The sequence below is a fragment of the Jaminaea rosea genome (genome assembly GCF_003144245.1).
Source record: "Jaminaea rosea strain MCA 5214 unplaced genomic scaffold BDZ90scaffold_18, whole genome shotgun sequence".
In the NCBI taxonomy this organism is placed as follows: domain Eukaryota; kingdom Fungi; phylum Basidiomycota; class Exobasidiomycetes; order Microstromatales; genus Jaminaea; species Jaminaea rosea.
Window position 1 is genome coordinate 150667 of NW_020289992.1, and position 20346 is coordinate 171012.

The 20346-nt window shown below is 58.9% G+C and overlaps 10 protein-coding genes across 10 annotated transcripts; 2 read left to right on the forward strand and 8 right to left on the reverse strand.

Annotated features, from left to right (window-relative positions):
• Window positions 1–35: 35 nt before the first annotated feature.
• On the reverse strand, window positions 36–3470 carry BDZ90DRAFT_282065 (POP1-domain-containing protein; the record flags this gene model as incomplete). The annotated part of the gene is made up of 1 exon (XM_025509422.1): window positions 36–3470. The coding sequence occupies one exon, from the start codon at window positions 3468–3470 to the stop codon at window positions 36–38; it is 3435 nt and encodes a 1144-aa protein (XP_025359345.1).
• A 171-nt stretch (window positions 3471–3641) lies between these two features.
• On the forward strand, window positions 3642–5581 carry BDZ90DRAFT_234689 (hypothetical protein). The gene has a single exon (XM_025507109.1). The coding sequence runs from the start codon at window positions 3664–3666 to the stop codon at window positions 5203–5205; it is 1542 nt and encodes a 513-aa protein (XP_025359346.1). The 5' UTR covers window positions 3642–3663; the 3' UTR covers window positions 5206–5581.
• BDZ90DRAFT_224375 (hypothetical protein) lies at window positions 5317–6345 on the reverse strand (the record flags this gene model as incomplete). Its single annotated transcript, XM_025504613.1, has 2 exons — window positions 5317–5650; window positions 5717–6345. The coding sequence occupies 2 exons, from the start codon at window positions 6343–6345 to the stop codon at window positions 5317–5319; spliced, it is 963 nt and encodes a 320-aa protein (XP_025359347.1).
• A 192-nt stretch (window positions 6346–6537) lies between these two features.
• On the reverse strand, window positions 6538–7422 carry BDZ90DRAFT_268843 (winged helix DNA-binding domain-containing protein; the record flags this gene model as incomplete). Its single annotated transcript, XM_025508726.1, has 1 exon — window positions 6538–7422. The coding sequence occupies one exon, from the start codon at window positions 7420–7422 to the stop codon at window positions 6538–6540; it is 885 nt and encodes a 294-aa protein (XP_025359348.1).
• Window positions 7423–7676: 254 nt separating this feature from the next.
• BDZ90DRAFT_282069 (hypothetical protein) lies at window positions 7677–11130 on the forward strand. The gene is made up of 2 exons (XM_025509423.1): window positions 7677–8704; window positions 8773–11130. The coding sequence occupies exons 1-2, from the start codon at window positions 7718–7720 to the stop codon at window positions 11080–11082; spliced, it is 3297 nt and encodes a 1098-aa protein (XP_025359349.1). The 5' UTR covers window positions 7677–7717; the 3' UTR covers window positions 11083–11130.
• Window positions 11131–11222: 92 nt separating this feature from the next.
• Window positions 11223–12827, reverse strand: BDZ90DRAFT_234693 (hypothetical protein). Its single transcript, XM_025507110.1, has one exon. The coding sequence runs from the start codon at window positions 12634–12636 to the stop codon at window positions 11659–11661; it is 978 nt and encodes a 325-aa protein (XP_025359350.1). The 5' UTR covers window positions 12637–12827; the 3' UTR covers window positions 11223–11658.
• Window positions 12828–13408: 581 nt separating this feature from the next.
• Window positions 13409–14395, reverse strand: BDZ90DRAFT_228706 (hypothetical protein; the record flags this gene model as incomplete). The annotated part of the gene is made up of 1 exon (XM_025504832.1): window positions 13409–14395. The coding sequence occupies one exon, from the start codon at window positions 14393–14395 to the stop codon at window positions 13409–13411; it is 987 nt and encodes a 328-aa protein (XP_025359351.1).
• Window positions 14396–15536: 1141 nt separating this feature from the next.
• BDZ90DRAFT_262958 (hypothetical protein) lies at window positions 15537–16502 on the reverse strand (the record flags this gene model as incomplete). Its single annotated transcript, XM_025508553.1, has 1 exon — window positions 15537–16502. The coding sequence occupies one exon, from the start codon at window positions 16500–16502 to the stop codon at window positions 15537–15539; it is 966 nt and encodes a 321-aa protein (XP_025359352.1).
• Window positions 16503–17099: 597 nt separating this feature from the next.
• On the reverse strand, window positions 17100–18074 carry BDZ90DRAFT_262959 (hypothetical protein; the record flags this gene model as incomplete). Its single annotated transcript, XM_025508554.1, has 1 exon — window positions 17100–18074. One exon carries the CDS (start codon window positions 18072–18074, stop codon window positions 17100–17102), a length of 975 nt encoding a protein of 324 aa, XP_025359353.1.
• Window positions 18075–18803: 729 nt separating this feature from the next.
• On the reverse strand, window positions 18804–19822 carry BDZ90DRAFT_282071 (hypothetical protein; the record flags this gene model as incomplete). Its single annotated transcript, XM_025509424.1, has 1 exon — window positions 18804–19822. The coding sequence occupies one exon, from the start codon at window positions 19820–19822 to the stop codon at window positions 18839–18841; it is 984 nt and encodes a 327-aa protein (XP_025359354.1). The 3' UTR covers window positions 18804–18838.
• Between the last annotated feature and the right edge of the window lie 524 nt (window positions 19823–20346).

The window sequence follows — 20346 nt, forward strand, 5'->3', positions numbered from 1 at the left end:
CTGGCCCCCTCTGACGTCCTATGTAGGCACACAGGCTACACTCTCACCAACCTTGCAACAACCTCCCTCTCCGTCCCACCCGAAATGCTACGAACGATGAGGCGGGCCGACTCCCACTGCTCGACGCCGTTGCTCCCCTCAGAGTCCACAGTGTCCTGCCAGATTGAATTGAGGCCTTGCTCCGCGAGGCCGATGAGTCCCCTCATCTTCTTGAGGCGCTTCTTCTCCGCAGGGACATCAGTTTCGTCTCCCTCACCCTCTCCCTTTCCTACCTCTGTCGCGAAAGGAGTAGCCCTGCTGGTTTGCCCAGCTGAGCTGTGAGAGGAAGCAACTGCCCACACCCACGCACTTGCGCTGCAAAGAGCCATGCCCGTGCTCCTACCCCGCGTGAGGGAGAAGCGACCGCTGGTGAGGGCGCCGATGGGCTGTCTTTTTCCCCTCATCGCCTTCCCGTTGCTACCTTGCATCGCCCCCGCGTAGGGAAGAAGATGCAACTCGTCGCCTTCACTGAGAGCGCCACCTGTGCCTGGTAGTGTCTCGAGGTTGACAAGAACGAGGGCGTGGGAAGTATCGCGCTTGGTGGGCTTACTTGAGCTTGCGGCTGAGGTCGAGGAGGAGCAGGAGTGAAGTAGGAGGGAGCGAGCACGGCCCAGCAGGAGCTGATGAGCGGAGGGAGGGACAACGGTGGTTGTCGCGAGAAGCTGGCGCAACCAGAAGATCTGCGCGCGTAATAGCAACGTGGAGCCGTGCAAATGGAGGCCATGTCCAGCATCCTTGTCGGCGCGCTCGGTCGTGATTCTCTCATCGGGCTTCGCCTTGCCGCTGCTCTGGCCAAGCTTTAGTAGCTCCTCGCGAAGCACCCCTTCCCCAGTCCGCGCACAGCTCATCCACATCTCAACGCCTCCAAAAGGCCAACTGACACCCAGCTTCTCATAATTGATCCTCTTGGCCTTCGGCCTCCTTGCCCACTCCTCCTCGCGCTTCGCCGCAGCAAAAGAGACGGAGCGTTGCCATGCTGTCGCCTGACCTCCTTGCCTCTTCTCCTTCCCCCTCCCCTTCGAGGCCACCGCCGGAGCGTAGGGCCACTCTCCCGGGAAGCTAGCCCTGCCCGTCTCCCGTTGAAGAGCCCTCCATCCTCCCAAGCCTAGCGGTCTAACCTCACCGCTACCCGTGCCAGGAATGGCCTTACTGCCCAGTAAGGCGTGCCAGAAGGGTCTTCCCCAGCCTTGCGGCACCAACAAGGTGAAGCCCTGCACCCCGTCCGCTCTAGGTACGATCACGACAGGGATCACATCGTCCTTGCTTGTCGGTTCGAGCAACGAGTTGGTCGTTCGGGCACGACCTCGCTTCTTGGAGGTGGCGGCGAGGCCAGAGGCGAGAAGAGCGGAGCGACGTGAGTCTAGGTCGCCTTGTGTCTGTGAAGGGTAGGGGTAGCCGTTTGTGAGGAGGTGCGGATGGCGAGTGGTGGGAACGAACCGATCCTCGGTCTTGGCGGTGGTATGAGGGACGTTCTGCTCGCCTTCCAAGGTGCGCGCAGCCTTGCTTGGCGGGCCCTCTGCGTCTGCTGAGAGATCAGAGTCGGTCAGCTTGCGCTTCCCTGCGCTCGTAGCGGGTGCTGCTTGGTTCGACGACGCCTCCTTCGCTGCAGAAGGGGACAGTGCGGCGGGTCCTTGCTTGCTCTGCCCTTGCTTTCCCTTCTGAGCGCCGCCTTTTCTACCGGGAGCTCTCGTGGTAGGCCCACGTCGCAGCCCCAACCTTGGGTCGTGCACTCTGACGCTTAGACAAGCAATCCCCTCGCCCGAGCTATCTTTTGGTCTGACCGCCTCAGTGTCGTCAACCTTCCTCTTGCCATCGCCTGTCGGCTTCGCCGTCATCTCCTCCCACCTTCTCCTCGTCTCCTCATTCGTCCCCTTTGCACTCAACTGCAACACCCTTCCCAGCACTTCCCCGCTCTTCGGCCCGTAGAGCTCAAAGGTGCAGAACGCGCGATTGCGCAGCTCTGACTGGCGGAGGAGGGATAGGCGATGCTTCAGATGAGAAGAGAGATGGGTCTGGGCTAGTTTTGCACTTGAGGAGCAGGGGTCCGCGTCAAGGCCCGATGATGCCGAGGTTGCTCCTTTGCGGCTGGGTGACCGCTGTGCCGCATCGTCGCCCACGACAATGTCTGCTGGCGGGCCTTCAAGACGCTGCACCACGAAATGGGCTCTCTCCTCCTCCTTCTCTGTGGCCTCCTTAGCTACCCTGATGACAGCAGCCTGAAGGGCACGGTGCAGGGTGTCGACCGCGGCCGGGTGGGTGCGCACGAGCAGCTCTGCATCTGGGTTGATCTCGCTTTGTTGCGGCGGTGGAGGAAGGAGCCGCAGTAGCCGTCGAAGGCGGCGTGCTTGAGCCGCTTGGGGTGGATTGGCTGGTTGAGCCGGTGCGGTGGAGGATGAGGAAGAAGGGCCGGCCGTCGGGGTCGTGTCATTGGATCTTGCGACAGGCTCCGACCTGGTCGGCAGCACGAGGTATAGCTTTGCCGGGCAAAGAGCTCGATCTGAATTGGTGTTCTCGATGCCGCCATGGAGCGTTGCGCTGAAGGCAGTGATCCGCGACGTCGATGCGCTGAGGCGTAGAGCCTCGCCGCTGGCTGACCCTCCAGCAACAAGTCGAGCAACCATCGTCAGCTTTTCCAGCAGCTGAACAGCTTCCTCCTGTTGCAGCGTGCCTCTCGCAGCCCCGAAATCGCCATCGACATCCATCTCTCTCTCCTTTCCCTTGGCGCTCTTCGGCAGCTTGACCCCCACACGCACCCATTGCTCCCAGCTCGCATCCCAAATGGCACACCCGCCGTTGGTCGCCCTCCAATCTGTCTTTTCTCCCTTCATGTAGGGCTCTTCAGGTAAAACGTACCCCCATCTATCCCCATCAAACTCCTCTCTACTCATGCGAAAGCGCTTCGCGAGCCAGAGGTGTGTCTCTAACCACCTTGCTTCTGGCCGCGCTGCACGACCCCTCAGCTCCAGCTTACGGGCTTCCGCCTTGGCCATTGGATGGTTTGGAAGTCTTTTCCTGATTTGACTTCGCGCCTTAGCCAGAGTAGTAGAGGAGCGCAGTTCTGCCAGCCCCTTGGCTCGAAGGCGGGAGGGCAAACGGAGGACATTATGGCTGGCAGCACGACGTCGTGCATGACGAGGGAGAAGCTGCCACGCTCGAGTGGCGGATGAAGAGCGAGACGTCTTGATTGCCTTGCGAAGGGCAGCGATCTCGAAGCGGCGGGAGAGGAGATAGGGCTCTACGTCCAGTTGAGGAGCGAGGGTGGATGAGGTCGAGGAAGAGGTAGATGCTTGCGGCTGGGTAGGGATCGTACGGGCTTGCCGACGCTGCGCTATTCGCTGCTCTTTGCGTGTTGACGAAGAGAGGTCCGCATTTTTGCCAGCCCTGGCTTTGCCCTTGTCATTGCGAGCCGCAGAAGCAGGAGGAGGTGCCATTGGAAGAAGTGAGTGGAGCAAAGGACAGAACTCAACGTCAACGGAAGTGCGAACCTCGTCTGATTCCGTCTCGCAGCCAAGGCCAATTTTGGGAGTCGGCCCGCCAATCGTCCGAGACAGACGAGACGGACGGATTCAAGGCAGCCGAGGGAGATTCACGACTCGCATTCTCGTCGTCCTAACCATCACAGCTATGCCGACCGCAATACCCAATCCCTCTTCAGCCCTTCCACCTAGGCGTGGACCTGCTCCACCGCCGAGGCAAAGGCAAGCAGCAGCAGGCCCTCCAGCTCAGCAGCAGCAGCAGCAGCAGCAGCAGCAGCCACCATCTTCCACTTCGGCCTCATCCTCGTCGCGCCTCCCTGCTGCGCCCTCATCGCTGCGCGTCCAACTTCCTCACGGCACAGCTGCATCATCCTCCCGATCACCACCACCACCAGCCCGTCGATCAAGCGCTCAAAGTACCACCGCGTCAGACGATCTCCTCACCTCCGTCCTCTCAAGGCGTCGCGTCACGCCCACCGCTCCACCCGCGCCGGCCGAAGCACCTACGCCACCATCGACCGTTCCATCAGACGTATCCCTCCTCGCCTCATCGCTCCTACAGCAACGCGCCAAGTCGCAAGCAATAGTTGCAGCGCAGGAAGCTTTGATCTTCCCTCCTCCTTCCTCCAGCGGCAGGCGAGCCCGAACTCGCCAAGAGCTCAAACGCTCTCTCACCCGTCTCGGCTCCCCGCATTGGTTGCAAGTCAATCAGGAGCGGGCACTCGCCGGGTTGTGTGGATATCCTTGCTGCTCTCAGCCCTTGCCGCGGCGACGGCCAACCCCTGGTGGAGGTGCGCGGCTGCGCATCTCAGTGGCGCGAGGGGTCATTGAAAGGGATACGCGCGATGAGCCGGGAGGGAGGAATTGGTTCTGCTCTGATGTTTGCCACGCCAGAGCAGAGTGGGTCAGGCGATGGGTGTTGGCTGATACGGGTGAAGATGATGGTGAGGGAGAGGAGCAGAACAGACGGTCAGGTATCGGACAGGGTGACGAGGAGAATCCCTCTTCATCCTTCTTCGCGGGCGACGACCTAGTCGATGGGCTACGCGCATCCATTGCTTCTTCCTCGACCAGCTCCGACCGTAATGGTGGCGGGCTACGTGCGCTGGGAAGTGCATCAGCTTTGCAAGGCGGTAAATGGGAGGCCTTGACGCGGAGGAAGGAGGAGGACTGGCGAGATATCGAGCTGCTCGAGGACCTGCAGGAGCGTGGGGATCTGGAGGGATGGGAGGGATTCGAGGCCGAGGATGAGCGGGAACACGAGGAAGAGGCGCAGGCGACATTTCGACCCCCGGCTGCGGCTGCGGCTGAGGCTTCACGTTCAGCCCCGACCACCTCGGCTCAAGCCCCAAACAAAGAAGAGGCAGATCTTGCCGCTCTCGCCTCTGCCGCCCCTACATCATCCACACTCGGCTTCGAGGACCTCGTCATTTCGGAGCGTGGGCGCGGAGCAGCTGCACTCGCCCAGGATGTTGCCAAGACTGCAGAGGAGGAGAGGATCGCCGCCGTTGCGGCTGCAAGGCCGTCTTACGGCGAAGAGCAGGAAGGCGAAGAAGCGGGGGAGATGGAAGGAGAAGAGGACGAGGAGGACGAGGACGGGCAAGAGGAACCAAGCGAGGAGGAGAAGATGATTGAGGATGCTATGCGGCTGCGTGAGGCCATGATTGGGCGAGGGGAGTGGGAGGAGTGATTGCGAGGTGAATGTTGAAGAATGAATGATGTTGTACAGTATCAAGGTACGGCAATGCTTAGCACGCTTCTTTGCAGAGAGAATCGTCCAGCTCCCCCCTTTGGTGGCTCTTCAGCTCGACCGCTGCCTCTCATCAACCAGGTCCAACACCTCGCTCAAGCTCACCACCCTCTTTACCCCTTCCATCTTCCCGTCGCCCCTGCCCTTTTCTTCTCGATCAAGCCAGACCCCAGTGATGCCCGTGCCACTGTCCCTCGCAGCGACAGCGTCCTCATGTAGATCGTCGCCCACGTACAATACTTCTTCGCCCTTGATTGCTGCCTCATTTCCTTCACCTCCTCCGGCTAGACGAAGGGCTTCGGAAAAGAAGGAGGCTGAGGGCTTGCAATGACCCAGGTCGTAGCTGAGCAGGGCCCCGTCCCTATCCCTGCCTCTGTCCTCGACGCTGCTGACTCCCACGCCCGCATGAGCAATGTGCCGATTGGGTCTGCAGCTGAGCGCTCTTGCCCACTCCTGCCCTCCTTCGCCCAACCCAAGCGCAGCACAAGCGTCCAATATGCGCTCATCTGAGTTGCTCGCCAGCACGATGCGCACTTCTCTCCCACCCTTGGCCTTCGCATTGCGCTCGGCCAGGCCGCGCAGAAAGGGCTCCACATCCTCGAGCAATTCGTACGCTTGCCCCCCCTTCCCGAATCTCAGGAGGATCTCCTCACAAATCCCTCTGCGCTCGGCTGGTGCCCACAGCTCCTTTGCTCTCTTTTTACTGCACTTTCCCTCGCTATAGACAGACAGGGCGTCCACGATCGTTTCTTTGATCACCAAGCGCCACCAACGATCCGCGGCTGCTTCGCCATCCGGCAAAGGGGGGAGCGTGTCACGACCATAGTTTGGGTGAAGGGCGAGCTGCTTCTTCATGGCCGCTTTGAATGCGAGAGAGACCGGTTCGTCCTTGAGGAGATGGCCAGGTAGACTGAAACGTCCGTGACGGGCAATCTTGGCGTATTGATGCGCGGGTGGTGGATTGGGGCGGAGTAGGGTGTTGAAGATGTCGATTAGAATGAGGCGGATTGGCGGCTGAGGGCTCGAGACGCCGGGGATAGAAGAGGGGGAGGATGTGCTGTTGCTGCGCGGCTGCTGCATGCGATCGAAGGCACGTCCCGGTGACAGCCTCTGGGCCATCGGGAATGGCTGGTTCGCCCTCGTGATGCTCCTCGGCCTAGTGACGGTTCGAGGGCTGCTTCTCCGTATTGCCTGAGGAAGCACGAGAGAAGATGTCGTCTCTCAGCTCGTTGCTCCAGATCTTTTTGAATGCATTTATGCTCGGCCGCAGCGTCATGATCCAGCACTGCCCAGCGCGAGCGTAAAGTAGCGGACTTCGCCGCCGCCTTCATCCCAATCCAGCCACAATGTCCCTTCATCATCGCACATCCTCCTAAGCGCGTTCCTGGCTCGCTGCCTCGCCCACCTCCCTTTCACCGGCGCCTGACTTCTGGCAGCCATCAGAGTCTCCTCCGTCAGGTAGGCAAATCCAGACGCCACGTCACGAGGGCAGTCGGGTGAGGCGAGGAGGGAGAGGAGGAGCGTCGAGTCCAGGTCGAGGGCGCCGGGGAGAGAGCGAACCAACTTGGCGCCACGAACGCCAGGTGTGGTAGGCGATGAGAGGTCGACTATTGTGTAACCACATCCTAGAGGCTGTAGCGTCTTGATCGCACGAGCAACGTCGTCGTGGCTGATGGCGGACGGCGTTGTGGCAGCTGGAGTCGCGGTACCGCGCCCTCGCACCGCGGCCCCGCTCCTCAGCCGTTGCACCCTCGCGATGAGGTCATCGACATCGATGAGGCCGCCATTGACGTCCCGCGTGCTCAAACACACGTCAACGATCTGCACCGCCAGCTCGTAATAGTAATCTCCCAGACCGAGCATATTATTCCACATCCCTTTGACTCCACGTACCTTCTCCTGCCCACTCGCGCCCACGGGATCAACGCCAATTTGAGCGCACATGCGTTGAAACTCTTCGCGAAATGCCGGATCCTTGAGGATATCGCTACGATGCTGTGAGGCGAAGTTGCGGAGAGCAGATGCGAAGGTGTCCAATTGGGAGCGCAGGTCTGTCAACTGCTGCGTGGATAGTTGGGTGGAGAGCGTCGAGTAGGCCGCCGAGGAGGCCGAATGGCGCGAGAGGAAGGTGAGGCCAGGCCCGCGAATGTTGGACATGGCGGGTGGTGTGGCGTGGCGTGGCGTGGCGTGGCTTGGAGGGAGGTGGGAGAGGGAGGAGGTGATGGTGTGGAGGAGAAAGGAAGAGAGCTAAGGCGGACTGGCACATCGATGTCTCGAGCGTCTCGCCAGCCTCGCGAGTCTCAACTCAACCGAGCCCCGCCTTTCCCGCCACGCGAGCAAGAGACGCCTCGAGTCGGGCGGACAGAAAGGCGAGTCCGACATCAGCTTGGCCCTTCGTCCTCTCGATCCATCACTCCTTCGAGCGGCTGCTGCGCCTGCTTGCCCGCCCACGATGATCACCATCACACCTTTGGGGCAGAAGACGGCATCGGATGTCGCATCGCAGGCATCCACCTCATCTTCAGCCGCACCACCACCTCGAGCTCTGTCCTACCTGGTGCAAATCGACTCAGCCTACCTTCTATTGGATTGCGGCGCCCCAGAAGACTTGCGATTCCCTGCAAGCTCGCCGTCAGCAACGACGGAGCATGACGCTGCGGAATACACATTGCCAGACGGCTCTCTCGATGCGGCAGCTCTCTCCTCCCTCCCTCTGGACGAAGCTCTCAGCATTGCGGCCCCACGCATCCAGCTCGTCCTCCTCTCCCACTCGACGATGCACAATGTCGGGCTGTACGCCTATGCGAGGGCGCGACTGGGTCTCACATGTCCAGCGTACGCTACTCTTCCCACAGCAAGTATGGCTCGCCTCGTCACGCTCGAAGCCAGCCTGACCCTCGCTAGCGAATGCGACGTGGCTGCCCTAGAGAAGCGGCCCACAAGGGCGCAGAGGGAGGCGAGCGCCAAGGCGAAGAGAGATGTAGAGGGGAGTAAGGTGGTCAAGAAGGAGGAGGACGAAGACAGAGAAGACGAGCAGCGAGACCGCTGCGTCCCCACTCGCGCCGAGATCGACGAAGCATTCGAGAGCATTCGGACACTACGCTACCTCCAGCCTACGGTGCTGGATGGGTCGGGCCTGTCGTCTCTTTCGCTCACAGCGCACTCCGCCGGTCACACGCTCGGTGGTACCGTGTGGAAGCTGCGTAGCCCTACATCCGGGACTGTGGTGCTTGCAATCGACTGGAACCACGTTCGCGAGAGGCACATAGACGGGTCTGGCGTGATCGAGGGGGCGAGTGCTGTTGCCGGTGGTGCTGGGGCTTTGCCGACTGCAAGCAGAGCAGGAGAGGAGGCCGCAGGAACGAAGAGGGCCGAGATGCTTGTCACGTCTGGCGCCAGGCTGGCGAAACAGAATGCGAGGAGAAAAGATAAAGACAAGGTCAGCGGCGCGCGGCATGAAGTCTCTGCATGGATGGAAGCTGATCTCACACCCTGTCACGCTCGCAGTCCCTGCTCGACCTCATACACCACACACTCACCGTCTCCAAATCGACCCTTCACCTCCCTCTAGACGCCTCCCCCCGCCTCCTCGAAGTCCTCCTTCTCCTCGACCGACATTGGGCCTACGCCTACCCGAATGCCCGTTTCCCGCTCTGCCTCGTGAGCCGCACGGGCAAAGAAGTAATCGAGCGCGCCCGCACCATGCGCGAATGGATGGGCAAGAGTCTACAGGGAGAAGAAGGCAACGCCGGTGGAGCAGACAAGGGGCGAGGTAGGCGAGGAGAAGTGGAGCAACACGGTCCGCTCGAGCTGCGCTTCTTGCGTATCTTCACGAGTCTGTCAGCTCTGAGTGCAGCTGTGCCGCGCGAGGCAGCAAAAGTGGTCATTACCGTCGGTCCTTCTCTCCTCTATGGGCCTTCACTCCGCTTTTTCCGCGAGCATGTGGCTGGCTCACGTGAGAACACGCTTGTCCTCACTACCGAGAGGGAAATGGAGCGCGGCTCTCCCTCTTCGGAGCTCAAGGCCTGGTGGCTTTCCGGACAGGACGGAGGATGGACCGAGCGTGAGGTCGGCAAACCGGTAGAGGGTAAAGGTAGAGGCCTGGCCGGTGTAGAGGTGCGAGAGCGACGAGCGCTCGAGGGGCAAGAGCTGGAGGCATTCAGAGAAAGGGAACGCGAAGAGAAGGAGCGCGAGGAGAGAAAGAAGGCTATGCTCAAGAGGAGCAGAAAGAGGTTGGAGGCTGATGAAGAGGATGAGGATGACGACGAGGGAGAGGAAGATGAGGAGGACAGCAGTGATGATGAGGATGAGGATGACGACGAGATGGGAGCTGGAGGGCTCAAGCGCAAGCGCGCAGGCATGATGGATAGCGAGGCCGGCGGTACGAGCTCGCTCAAGAAGCGCAAGTCCACCGCTGCCGCGGATGCTGGATCGGCAGGCAAGGACGGCGATGCAGCGGGCGAGGACACGGATCTCCTCCTCTCCCACGACGTCTACCTTCGCGGATCAGCAGCACGGACGGCCGCCAACTTCTTCAATGCCGGCCAGCAGCAACAGCGCATGCAAAAAGGGCCATCGTCTTCCAAAATCACGGCAGAGCAACGTCTTCGCGAAGCCCGTGACCGCCATGCGGTAGGTGCGCGGTTCCGCTCCTTCCCCGTCATTGAGCGTCGACGCCGCATAGACGCCTTCGGCGAAGTGATCGACGTCTCCCGCTGGCTGTCCCGTGGTCGTAAAGAGGAGGAAGAACGTCAACGCCTCGAAGCGGGCGCGGGGGCTCAACAGCTCGGCGCCTCAGGCACGCCAATGGTCGCCACCTCTACAAGTCGCAATGCTGCCGCTTTGGCAGAGCAGCGTGAGCAGGAAGAGGACGAGCTGCAGGGCGCTCCGAGCAAGTTTGTGCATTTGAGCAACGTCAAGGTTGAGGTGCATTGCAGGATTCATTTCCTCGACTTGGACGGGCTCATCGATGGACGAGCACTGAGTATCGTCCTGCCGCAGCTGGCGCCGCGTAGGCTGGTGCTCGTCGACACACCGCAACCTCAGCCTACCAGCGCCCTCGTACATCACGGCGGCGAGGATGAGGGAGCATTGACCTGGTGGTCCAACCCTAAAGGAGGGGAGACCCCAACGACGCGGTTCGTCGCCTCACTCCTCTCGCTCCGCGACTTTACGCGAGACGTCTTTGCGCCTCCATTGGGTGGAACAGTCCGCGTTGGTGGGCAGGTGCAGAGCTTCGATGTTCGCCTGGGCGAAGGAGTGCTCGAGGGAGTGGAGATGGGAACGTACGAGGAGTGGGCGCTGGGCTGGGTTGAGGGGGTGGTCAAGGGTGAGCAGGGCGATGAAGAGAAGGAGTCAGGGGTGGTGATTCTCGAACGCCGTTCTGTTGAGGAGCTGAGCGCTGAGGATCAAGAGGATGACGAGGCTGTAGCTGCCGCCGCTGCAGAGGTGGCTGCAGGGCCAAACGCCTCACATCCGGATCGACTGGCGTATACCCCGCACGCCGCCCGTCCAGCCACCACGCTCTTCATCGGCTCCGTCCGTCTCTCCACGCTCAAGACGCTCCTCTCCACGGGCTCAGCGCGCATACCCGCTGAGTTTGGTGGTAGTGGTACCCTCGTCTGCGGTACCGCTGCGCTGGCCAGCGTGCAGGGCAACGCGGCTACGACTGGTGGGCAGGCGAGTGCGGCGTGTACGGTGGAGAAGAGCGGGGAGCGTATCACGGTCGAGGGTAATGCTGGAAGGACGTTTGTGAGGGTGAGGGATGCGGTATACAAGCTCCATGCTAGAGTGGGAGGCGGCATCGGGCAGGTGTAGTCACGATGTCGATGTTGGATTTTATTTGTCCTGATCGCAACCAGCCAGTCTGCTTCGGTCTGCTCGTCTGAGGTCTCAGCACGTGTAGCTCTCACAGCGACGACAGACCAGGAATGCACCCTGACGAGTGAAGAAAGGTATGGCTATTTCGGATTCACGAGGGAGGAGAGACTTCGACTTGCTCCAGTCAGAGCAGCGAAGTGTTCACAGCTTGGTAGAGGGGAAGAGTTACAAGGGTAGGAGAAAGAGAGGAGGGGCGGGATTGACTGAAGGGGTCATGGAGGCACTGGTGCTGACCGTCATGCCGAATTTTCGCACGGGTTTCGATGACCTCTCAATGGCAAAGTGGCCCAAGGGCGAAGAGTCGGACAGAGATGCGGCACAGGCTCTCTTGACTAGGAAGGTAGTGAGCTGCGCGACGGGTAGCGAACGGCCGCTGGTCGTTGAGGTAGTGGGGTGCTTCGGTAAAGATGGCGCGCCGAAGTTGGAGAGTGGTTGTGGGCTCAATGGACAAGTCTGATGTACTGGAACCGTCGGTGCGGGTGCCACTTTTCGTCGAGCTGTTGGCAACGAAAGCTACTCCTCGCTAGACCTCTTGCGCTTTGATGGACCCGCCGCAGAGCCGCCCAAAGGCCTCGTTGTGACCTTCTCCCCGCCACGCTCAAAGATGTCTTGCGACTCGATGTTCTGGGGTCGGAGAGTGCTGCCGGCGTACTGGAGTGTGTACGAGAGTCCTGCGAGCTTGAATCGCGTGGGCAAGCGCTTGATGAAGTCTGCGTGAGGTAGACTGAGGCTCTCTTGAGACAGGCGAACATAGGCTCGAACAATGCCGGTGTACTTGTCCTCGACACGCGTGGACCATGAGCTCGCGACAACCTTGGCCAAGCCGAGCAAGTGACCGACGCGTGACACAGCCAAGTCAAGCCCCTTTGCAATATCCTTGACATCTAGGCGGTCAAGGGGCAGCCCGAGACACTCGACGACAAAAATTTCGCCCGGTAAAGTGTTTGAGCAGCAAAGGTAAACGTAGCGTTGCTGTTCCTGGTCTGGAGACTCGATTAGGATCTCCTTCAGTGATTTGACGACAGCCGTCAGCGTCGAAGCGGATGTGAAGACGAGGTCGATAAATGCACTGCCGCTGCGGCTATACGCTGAATGCTGGTCAAAGCATACTTCAGGGAGATCGACGCCTCTGTCGCGGGAGAGATGGCGGACATAGCGCCAGATTCTCTCCCGAACATCCCTTTGGACGAAATCGCTCTTGGTGAGTTTGCTTCCAGAAGAGTCATATCGGATGGTGAGAGCCCTCAAGCTTCGAATGTCCTCTCGCACTCGAGCACTGTTGGTCCAGTAGGGATTTTCCTTAGGGACCTGGCCATAGATTTGAACGCGAGCGAGCGAGGAGAGGTCCCTCGAGCCATTGGTATACACGGTCAGCACACCGTCTTCAATAAGCTCCTTGCTGGAGTCAGGCTTGACGTGGTCGCCTGAATACACGCTGAGCAGCGAAGTGCAAGCACTGTCTTGCTCGCAATCTGAGCTAGAGGACGGCATGCTGACTCGAAGGGATGAGTTGGCGGAGGGAAGCCAATGACGCTGGCTGAGAAGCGGGGAACAGCTGTCACCCCAGCTTGGTGCAGACGAGATCCAGTGCAGCTGCGTGGTGTGAGGCTGGGCGTGCTGGCTGTGGTGATGCGCTAGGAACGGTCGAGGAAGAAATGATGTGATGGGACAAGGAAGTGATGGTAAGGACGGAAGGAAAAGAGCTCAGCTGCGCTTCCGTGCTGCTGAAAGTCGCGTCACCCGTCTTCCGTCTACTCGTGGCGGTGCGTAAGGGACGCCAACTCGACCGGGAGCTGGCTCAGTCGATCCAAAGGGTGCTCAAGGGTGACATGATTTCAGAAGAATAGAACGAACTGAGGTACAGGGAGAGTGCTTTCACTCGCCTTTTTTTGGAACGCGACAAGAATCAGAGAAAGCCAGCTCGTCTGCCGGGCTCGTGAGGGAGGAGCGAGATTGGCGACGTAGAAGTGAGCTGGCGGCGCAGTGTAGCTACATGATGATGCGTAAAGCCAGATGGAGCTCTGGGGAGCAGCAAGCTCGACCTGGCGTGGGCTTTTGGAAAGAATGAAGAGACTAGAGATCAAGGTAAGCCGTAGTCTTCCAGGCGTTGCCTGCGTGACGGCCCATGCTTGATGATGTGAAGACTCGGAAGGATGTGGTTGACGTGAGAGCAAGACGCTCGAGGGCAGTGATACCACGGCCTGCTGGGCGTATGATTGAAGCCGCTGCGAGGCCGAACGAGAGCGTATCGTAATGGCCTCGCCTACTTGGTCTTCCTCGACTTCTTCTTCGCGGCGGTTGAGCTCGAAGATTCGCCCTTTGCGCTGGTTCGAGGGCGCTTCTTCTTTGTCGCTCCTTGCTTGTCCTGCTTGACGAGCACTTGCGAGACGTGAGCCACCTTGTGCTCTTCGTGCAAACCTCTGCCGGGGTACACAAGGGTGTAGGCGACTCCGCCGACGTCGATGTGAGTTGGCAGGGATCGTGCCAAGTCGACAAAGGGAAGCAGCATGCCCTCCCGATTGAGCTCGATGGAGCCGCGGATGATACCTGTGTAGGTTTCCTTGTCCCACTTCTTCGAATAGGCCATGATCTTAGCGATACCAGTGACGGATCCAATGTCTGATGCGATGCTGGTCAAGCCTTCGACAACGGCGGAGAAGTCGGTGGTGTCCACAGGTAGACCTTCGATGTCGAACTGCATGATATCTCCGGCCAAGGACCCTGTAGCGCAGAGCTGCGTAAAGTCGCCTGCAGCATTGCCCCTGAAGCTCTCGATCTGGATCTCCGCGATGCCCTTCATCACGCCTTGAAGCACGTTGGGGCATTCAAAGATCAGATCGATATACTCGACGCCGGGATCTTCGTCGTGCGGGTCTGAGTGGAAGACAATGTCTGGAAGAGTGTGGGCTGTCGAGACTTTGGGCAGAATGCGGTGGACTTTGTCCCAGATTGCGTCGCGTATTGTGGTTTGGACTCGGGATGGACAGATCTGTCCTTCGCTCTTTGCTTGGGCTGTGAAGCGGAGCGTGAGAGGGCGCAGGGGTCGAAGGTCCTGATCGATGTGCGTGCTGTCTAGCCACAGTGGCTGCTCTTGAAGGTAGTCGCCTTCGAGCTCAACTGCAGTGTATGCCCAGTCCCCTCCGGCATCGAGCGAGCTGCCGATCTTGAGAATGTCACTTTCGGCGTGTTCTTTGATGTCTGGCTCTGTGGTGGCGCTGCCTGCAGAAGTGTGAGAAGACTCGGGAGCCATGCTGAGCCGAGGGTGTAACGGATGGTTGACCGATAGTCAGCAAGTGCTATCAGCAATGTGGGCGAGGGGGCCTGAGTCGCGTGCAGTACCTTGCGACTGTGGCCCAAAGCTCGCTGTGTGAAGTGATGAGCCGATGTGTCGGCAGCTCAGGCCGGACAGAAGGGATAATAGGAAGCGGAAGTCTGGGTCGTGACGATGAACGGCACTTGGTGATATGCGAGCGGACGTGTGAGTGGTTGTGAAGGAAGGAAGGAAGGTGCTGGCAAGGAAGGCAAAGAAGCGGGGCGTAGCGCGTTCGCGACTCGAGCTCATCCCCGTTGGCGCGGTCGGGAAGAGATGGCGGACGGAGGGGGCGGGAAGTGGGAGCAAAGACGCTACGGGCGGCGATGCCACACACAAGCAACCGTATACAACTGGTAGACGACTCTTGATGGGACTTCAAAGAATCATCGCCGAGCATGAGAGGATGTGAGGCTCGTACGCTCGATCGTGACAAGGTGCAAACGGGAGAGGGTGCGCACCAAGGGTGAGGAGCAGGATTGCTGACTCGCGCGGCGTACCGTGGGGTCGCCCCTGTAGCGAGAGCAGAGAGTTCAGTATCACACGATCAGGTAAAAGGCTTCTGGGCAAGTGAGGTGAATGGATTTTGAGATTCGAGACAGGGAGCAACAGAATCAAGATCGAGTGGGTGGCTCATTGTGGAGCGAGGGAGAAGATTACTGAGATGCGGGCTCTCGCTCGATCGGGAGAGAGAGAACAGTGTTGCTGTTCGGAGAGTGGTGTTCGAAGGAAGTAAGAGAGAGGTCAGAAAGAAGCTTGGAGATCAGAGTATCGTGCGATACGACTGGATCCACGACGAGGGTGAGGTCGGCGGATAAGCAGCCGATGCAGGTGCCATGTGAGAATGTTGGCGTAGCTGACGAAGCTGCTTGGTCTGACGCTTGCCGCCTTGATGATCCGACGACAGGAGTAACGAGATGAGGAGGTCTTGACAATGTGGGCGAGCAGCGGACAGTCAAAGGCCAGATGAGGCGACTGTGTGCAAGGCCTCCTCTTGAGTTCACTGCAAGTGGGGATCGTTGCGCTCGAAATGGTCGCCCTTTCATTGCTGTCGGATCAAGTCTGCCTTTTTCCTTTGCCCTCATTCGCTGCGCTTGCGCTTGTTTGTGGCCTCTGGGGTGCTCACTTCTGTGCTGGGTTGGCTGCTAGCGTCGTCAGGAGAGAGGGTCGGATCACCGTCTTCCGTTTCGACCACTTCCTCAATTGGAAAAGCTTGCGAGTGAAGCGCGACCTTATGCAGAGGTCGACCAGGGTACCACATGCTGTACAGCTCTCCCCTCCATCGAAAATGGGTGGGAATGCGGTCCACTAAGGCGTGAAAGGGCAGAGCCATGCTTGCCGCGTTGAGTTCGACGTAGCCGCGCACAGTCATCGTGCTCAAGAAGGGGGCGTCGTGCGACTGAGCAATCTCCTGTCGACCGACACCAAGGACCAAACCCACGCCTGACAGCATGACTTTGAGACTGCCCAAAAGAGACTCGCTCTCTGAAGAGCTGACGGAAAGTCTGAGCAGATCGAAAGGCATCACATTGGGCGGCAGGCTGTTCGTCCAATTGACACGGGCGAAGAAGCATGACGAACAGCTGGCGGATTCGATTTTGATGCTCTTGAGATTGTTGATCACGATGATAAAAGCCAATGCGCTCGGACATATGAGGTCATTGCACGCAGCGTCCTTGGAGTCATCGAGTGTGTCCTGCTCGAAGATGACGGCGGGCATCGTCTGCAGCTTGCGTGCCTCAAAGTGTGGCCTCAGGTGATGACGGACGGCGCGGTGGATGTCATCCTGTCGAAACGGGTTGATAGAGGCATTCTTCGATTGAGCCTGGTATCTGACGGTGAAAGGTCTCAGATCACGACGGTCAATGGTCTCTTGCGTCGTCAAAGGCCACTGAGGTTCGTCTGGTGGGCACAATCCTGCGATGGGCACGACTCGACGTAAAAGGGCAGGAGCTTCCCGGTTGACATCGAAGTTCAATTGCAGCTGCCCGTTGACTATGGCGCCATGACTGGGCAGTCCATTTGTGGGACTGACTGGGGCAGTCATCCTGAGCAAGGGAAAGTACGCAAGCGCGCACGGTGATCAGCTTTCAATCGAAGGCTCCGCGGCATCTCGACCACTGCTCCACTCACCCTGTCAACCCGATCAGGGAGGCGCTGTCAAGTCGTGAAGAGGAGGTCGTGGTAGTGAGATGATTGTCGCGCCTCGTCGAGCAAAGTGATGGCAGGGAAGCCAAGATGAGAGGCAGACACCGACAACGGAAGTGCGGCATCGAGACGCGCCCGAGCGGAGGCAGGACAAGAGCAAGAGCCAAGAGCTACGGTTCGCGAGCCGTTTGATTAGCGAGAAAGTTGCAGAGAATTTTACGATTGACAAGGAGGACTCGATGACGAGCGGTGAGAGTGTGACTCAGCACGATACGGGCTAATGAGAAGAGCGAAGAAGGTGCAGAAGGCGTGGACGAGCTACGGAGAGGAGATGGGCTGTGATGATGATTACGAGGTTCAGAGAGACTCGTTGACAACTGATTGCACATGAGTCAATGAGCCGCCGAGAAGGCAAGACTCTGCGCATGGGCAGCTGTTGCTGCAAGACACGGGATCCATACGCTGCGCCAATTGTGTACCGAGCCAACCACTCTCTCTAGCTCTTCTTGCGCTTGTTGGGAGGGTGTGAGCCTTGCAGTACGGTGCTGGAGCGGCTTCTCGAAGTGGAAGAGCTTGCTCGGCTATCATCCTCATCCACGATGACCTCGATCGGGTAGTCGATACTGGGCGATGCAGTCTTGTGAAGAGCTCGACCAGGATACCAAAGGGTGAAAGGTACTCCTCGCCACTTGCATGCAGTAGGCAGCCTCTCTACCAGGGCTGCAAACGGCAAAGTCATGCTCGCAGGCCAAAGCTTGATCCAACCGCGAATCTTGTCCGAGATGACTTGCGGAGGATTGAACGAACTCTCGATGATCTCATGCTTAGCGATACCGATGACAGAACCCACGCCTGATGCCATATCGTCGAGACTGCGCAGGATATCCTTGGCGTTGTGCACGGTCACGGGCAGTCGAAGCACATCGAATGGCATGATGTCGCCTCTCAAGCTGTTGGACATGTCCGTGCGAGTCAGAACGATGACGGCGCCACATGGTAGAACCAGCCTGATGCTGCTGAGACGGCCCAGCAATCGGGCAAACGCTGTTTCAGATGAGAAGGTGATGTCCACATACCCGCCCTCCTGAGCCTTTACCAGAGGATCTCGATCAATCAAGATAGTCGACCTTCTATCCTTCAATCCACAGTCGCCCATCTGCTGCGACAACTTCTCCCAAATGCATCGTCGCACATCATTGTGCTGCTCAAACAGACGGTCAAAGGCCGTTGGAGACTGCGACACGAATCTCATAGTCAAAGGCTTCATCAGCCTACGGTCGCTGCTTGCCCGCGTGAAGTCGGTCCAGTTAGGATCATCGAGGAGCTCTTGACCCTCAATGGCAGTGATCCTGAGCTGAGAAGTTGTCGGCAAGCTTGAGGGAGACTTGATTGTGACCTGGAGCTGACTGTGAGCAGTCTCGCTCTGCAGGGAGGGCTTTGGGCTACCTGAGGCTGAGTCCGGCGCAGCCATGCTGACGATGACAGAGGATGAGTACGATGGCCTGCTCGGCTCAACAGCGAGAGTCTGCAATCAGCTTGAAACGTGATGAGGAGTAGGCGTGATGAGGCGTGAGATGGAAAAGAAGCCAGGATTCAATTTGGAGAGATTGGGAACGCAAGTGCCGCTCGGCGCGGCGCGAGACGAAGGCGGCCCCAATGGTGCGGCAGGTAATGATGAGAGGAAGCGACGAAACGTTTGCAGAGGTAAAAGCGAGAGCGAGCAAGCAGAAGCGACCCATCTCAGCTTGAAGCTGATCTCTGGCTCAATCAAGGACAACATGTTCGCCGTAGTGGGCTCTGCTCAAATTGGTCAAAGAGGGTCCAGAGAGAGGCGCACGGCCGAACGCTTTGTGCCAGATGGATTGAGATTGGGGTTCAGTTAAGACACGAGAGGGGGAGCTTGACACATTTCAAGCACGGGCACGCTTGTCTTTGACCCAGGGAGCCAGCGCTGAAGAAGAATGGCGCGACTTCGCGCCTTACCATCGTAAGCTGCTTAACTTGCGCGATCTCTTGAGTGTGAGTCTTTGCAGGGGCTTCCGTACTGTAGATTGCCTTCGGTGGGCTGGTGAAGATGCTGAGCTTGTCATGCTAGCCTGAACGCGACCAGGACCTGACGGTTGTGGAGGTGAATGGGACGAAGGTGGTGCTGGTAAGGTCGTGATTGTGGCCCATGGCATGGTGCTTGCGGCTGCTCGAGGCGCGCGCTCATCGTAGCGGCAGTGGCCACACTCTTCAGCTGCGACTTCGCTTCCTCACATTGTCCCTTGGATCTTCGTCTTCGCTGGATCCCTTTGACTCAGGAGACAAGATCGAGGCGGTACTTTTGAGCTGGTCGTGACTAGCGTCTCCTCCTAGCGGGTAGCTCTGGCTAAACGCGGCTTCCTTGTGAAGGTCTCGCCCAGAGTACTGCAGTGTGTACGGCGCACCATGCCAAAGAAAATGGGTAGGCAGGTAGCTGATGAAGGTTGAGAAGGGCATGCTCAGGCTCTTTGGGTGAAGCTTGATGTATCCACGTACGGTGCCTGTGGACTTGTCGGTAAGTTCGAACTCGGAGCCCTTGAGCTCAACGTGACCGAGACCGAGCATGGTCCCAATGTCGGAAGCCATAGTCTTGAAGCTATCGAGCACTGCTTCGCTGTCAGCTGGCGTCACGGGAAGCTTGAGGCAGTCAAAGATGAAGACAGAGCCTGGTAGTGTGCCGGTCCAGCCTGCGCTGCGGTATTGCAGCCTGGTTCCGGTAGTGTCTGCGAGGGTGAAGCAGTGTAGCCGGTATCGCATCAAGTCGAGCGCTTTAGGTGACCGAAAGACTAGGTCAATGCATCCTTTGCCCTCCCCAAACGACTCTGGTGCCTCATCGAAGACAATGGCCGGCAGCTCGCATTGCTTCTTTGCGACAGTCGCGAGCCTCTGAACTTCGGTCCAGATTGTTCGTCGAATTTGGTCTTGTGCACTGCTCTGCCAAGCCGTGGGACTGCGACCCTGGGCTTTGAAGCGCAATGTAAGGGGTCCAAGGAGTCGTCGATCATACCGCGCCATGGTGGAGGAAGTTCGAAGAGGTAAGTCGGGGGGGCAAACGCCTGCAAAGGGAAGCAAGACGCGCGACATCATATTGCTGTTCGAGTGCAACGTCAAGACGGTCGAATCGCTGTCGTGAGGGACGCTGTCTGTCGAGGCATCGCCGACACCGGGCTCAGCGGTGGGCGTTGTGCCCGACATTGGCGAGCTGCGGTGGAAGAAGGAGGGCCGGGAAGCTGCAGAAACCTTCGATGTTGAGGAGACGAGACTGATCAAGAGGTAGACCAGTCCTTGTCGTGGTTAACAGTGGATTGAAGCGATGAGAAAAGAAAGCAGAGTAGCGAGGCATGCAATTGGGAGGGAAAGGAAGGAGCGTGACGACTCGGCGGAAGTGAGCAGCTGCTCAGCCTGCGCGGCCGGGCTCGCTCGCCTGCACATTCACCACCTACGATGCGGTTGCTCGCTCAAGCACAGCGAGATGCTGCGCGAGTGAGAATCAAGTGGCCACAGAGTAGCAAAGCTGAGCATCAGTGACGGACGAAGTGAGCGTCGTCATCATCAGACGTCGCAAAAAGTAGAGAAATGACTGCGAGATTTGGCGAGGCGGGGAGTTCGTGGGGAGAACATTGGATTGATGGCTAGAAAGGTTACTGAATGACATGGAGAAAACAAAAGTAGGCTCTTCGTTTGCGCCTTGGTTCTGGCGGCATCAAGGCCGGTCGCCT

What these genes read in the sequence shown, in the direction of transcription:
- BDZ90DRAFT_234689 (XM_025507109.1), top strand. Translation starts at nt 3,664, where the DNA reads ATGCCGACCGCAATACCCAATCCCTCTTCAGCCCTTCCACCTAGGCGT.
- BDZ90DRAFT_282069 (XM_025509423.1), top strand. Translation starts at nt 7,718, where the DNA reads ATGATCACCATCACACCTTTGGGGCAGAAGACGGCATCGGATGTCGCA. An exon ending in GGAGAAAAGATAAAGACAAG is followed by an intron (nt 8,705 to 8,772) that starts GTCAGCGGCGCG and finishes TCACGCTCGCAG; the next exon opens with TCCCTGCTCGACCTCATACA.
- BDZ90DRAFT_234693 (XM_025507110.1), bottom strand. Translation starts at nt 12,636, where the DNA reads ATGCCGTCCTCTAGCTCAGATTGCGAGCAAGACAGTGCTTGCACTTCG.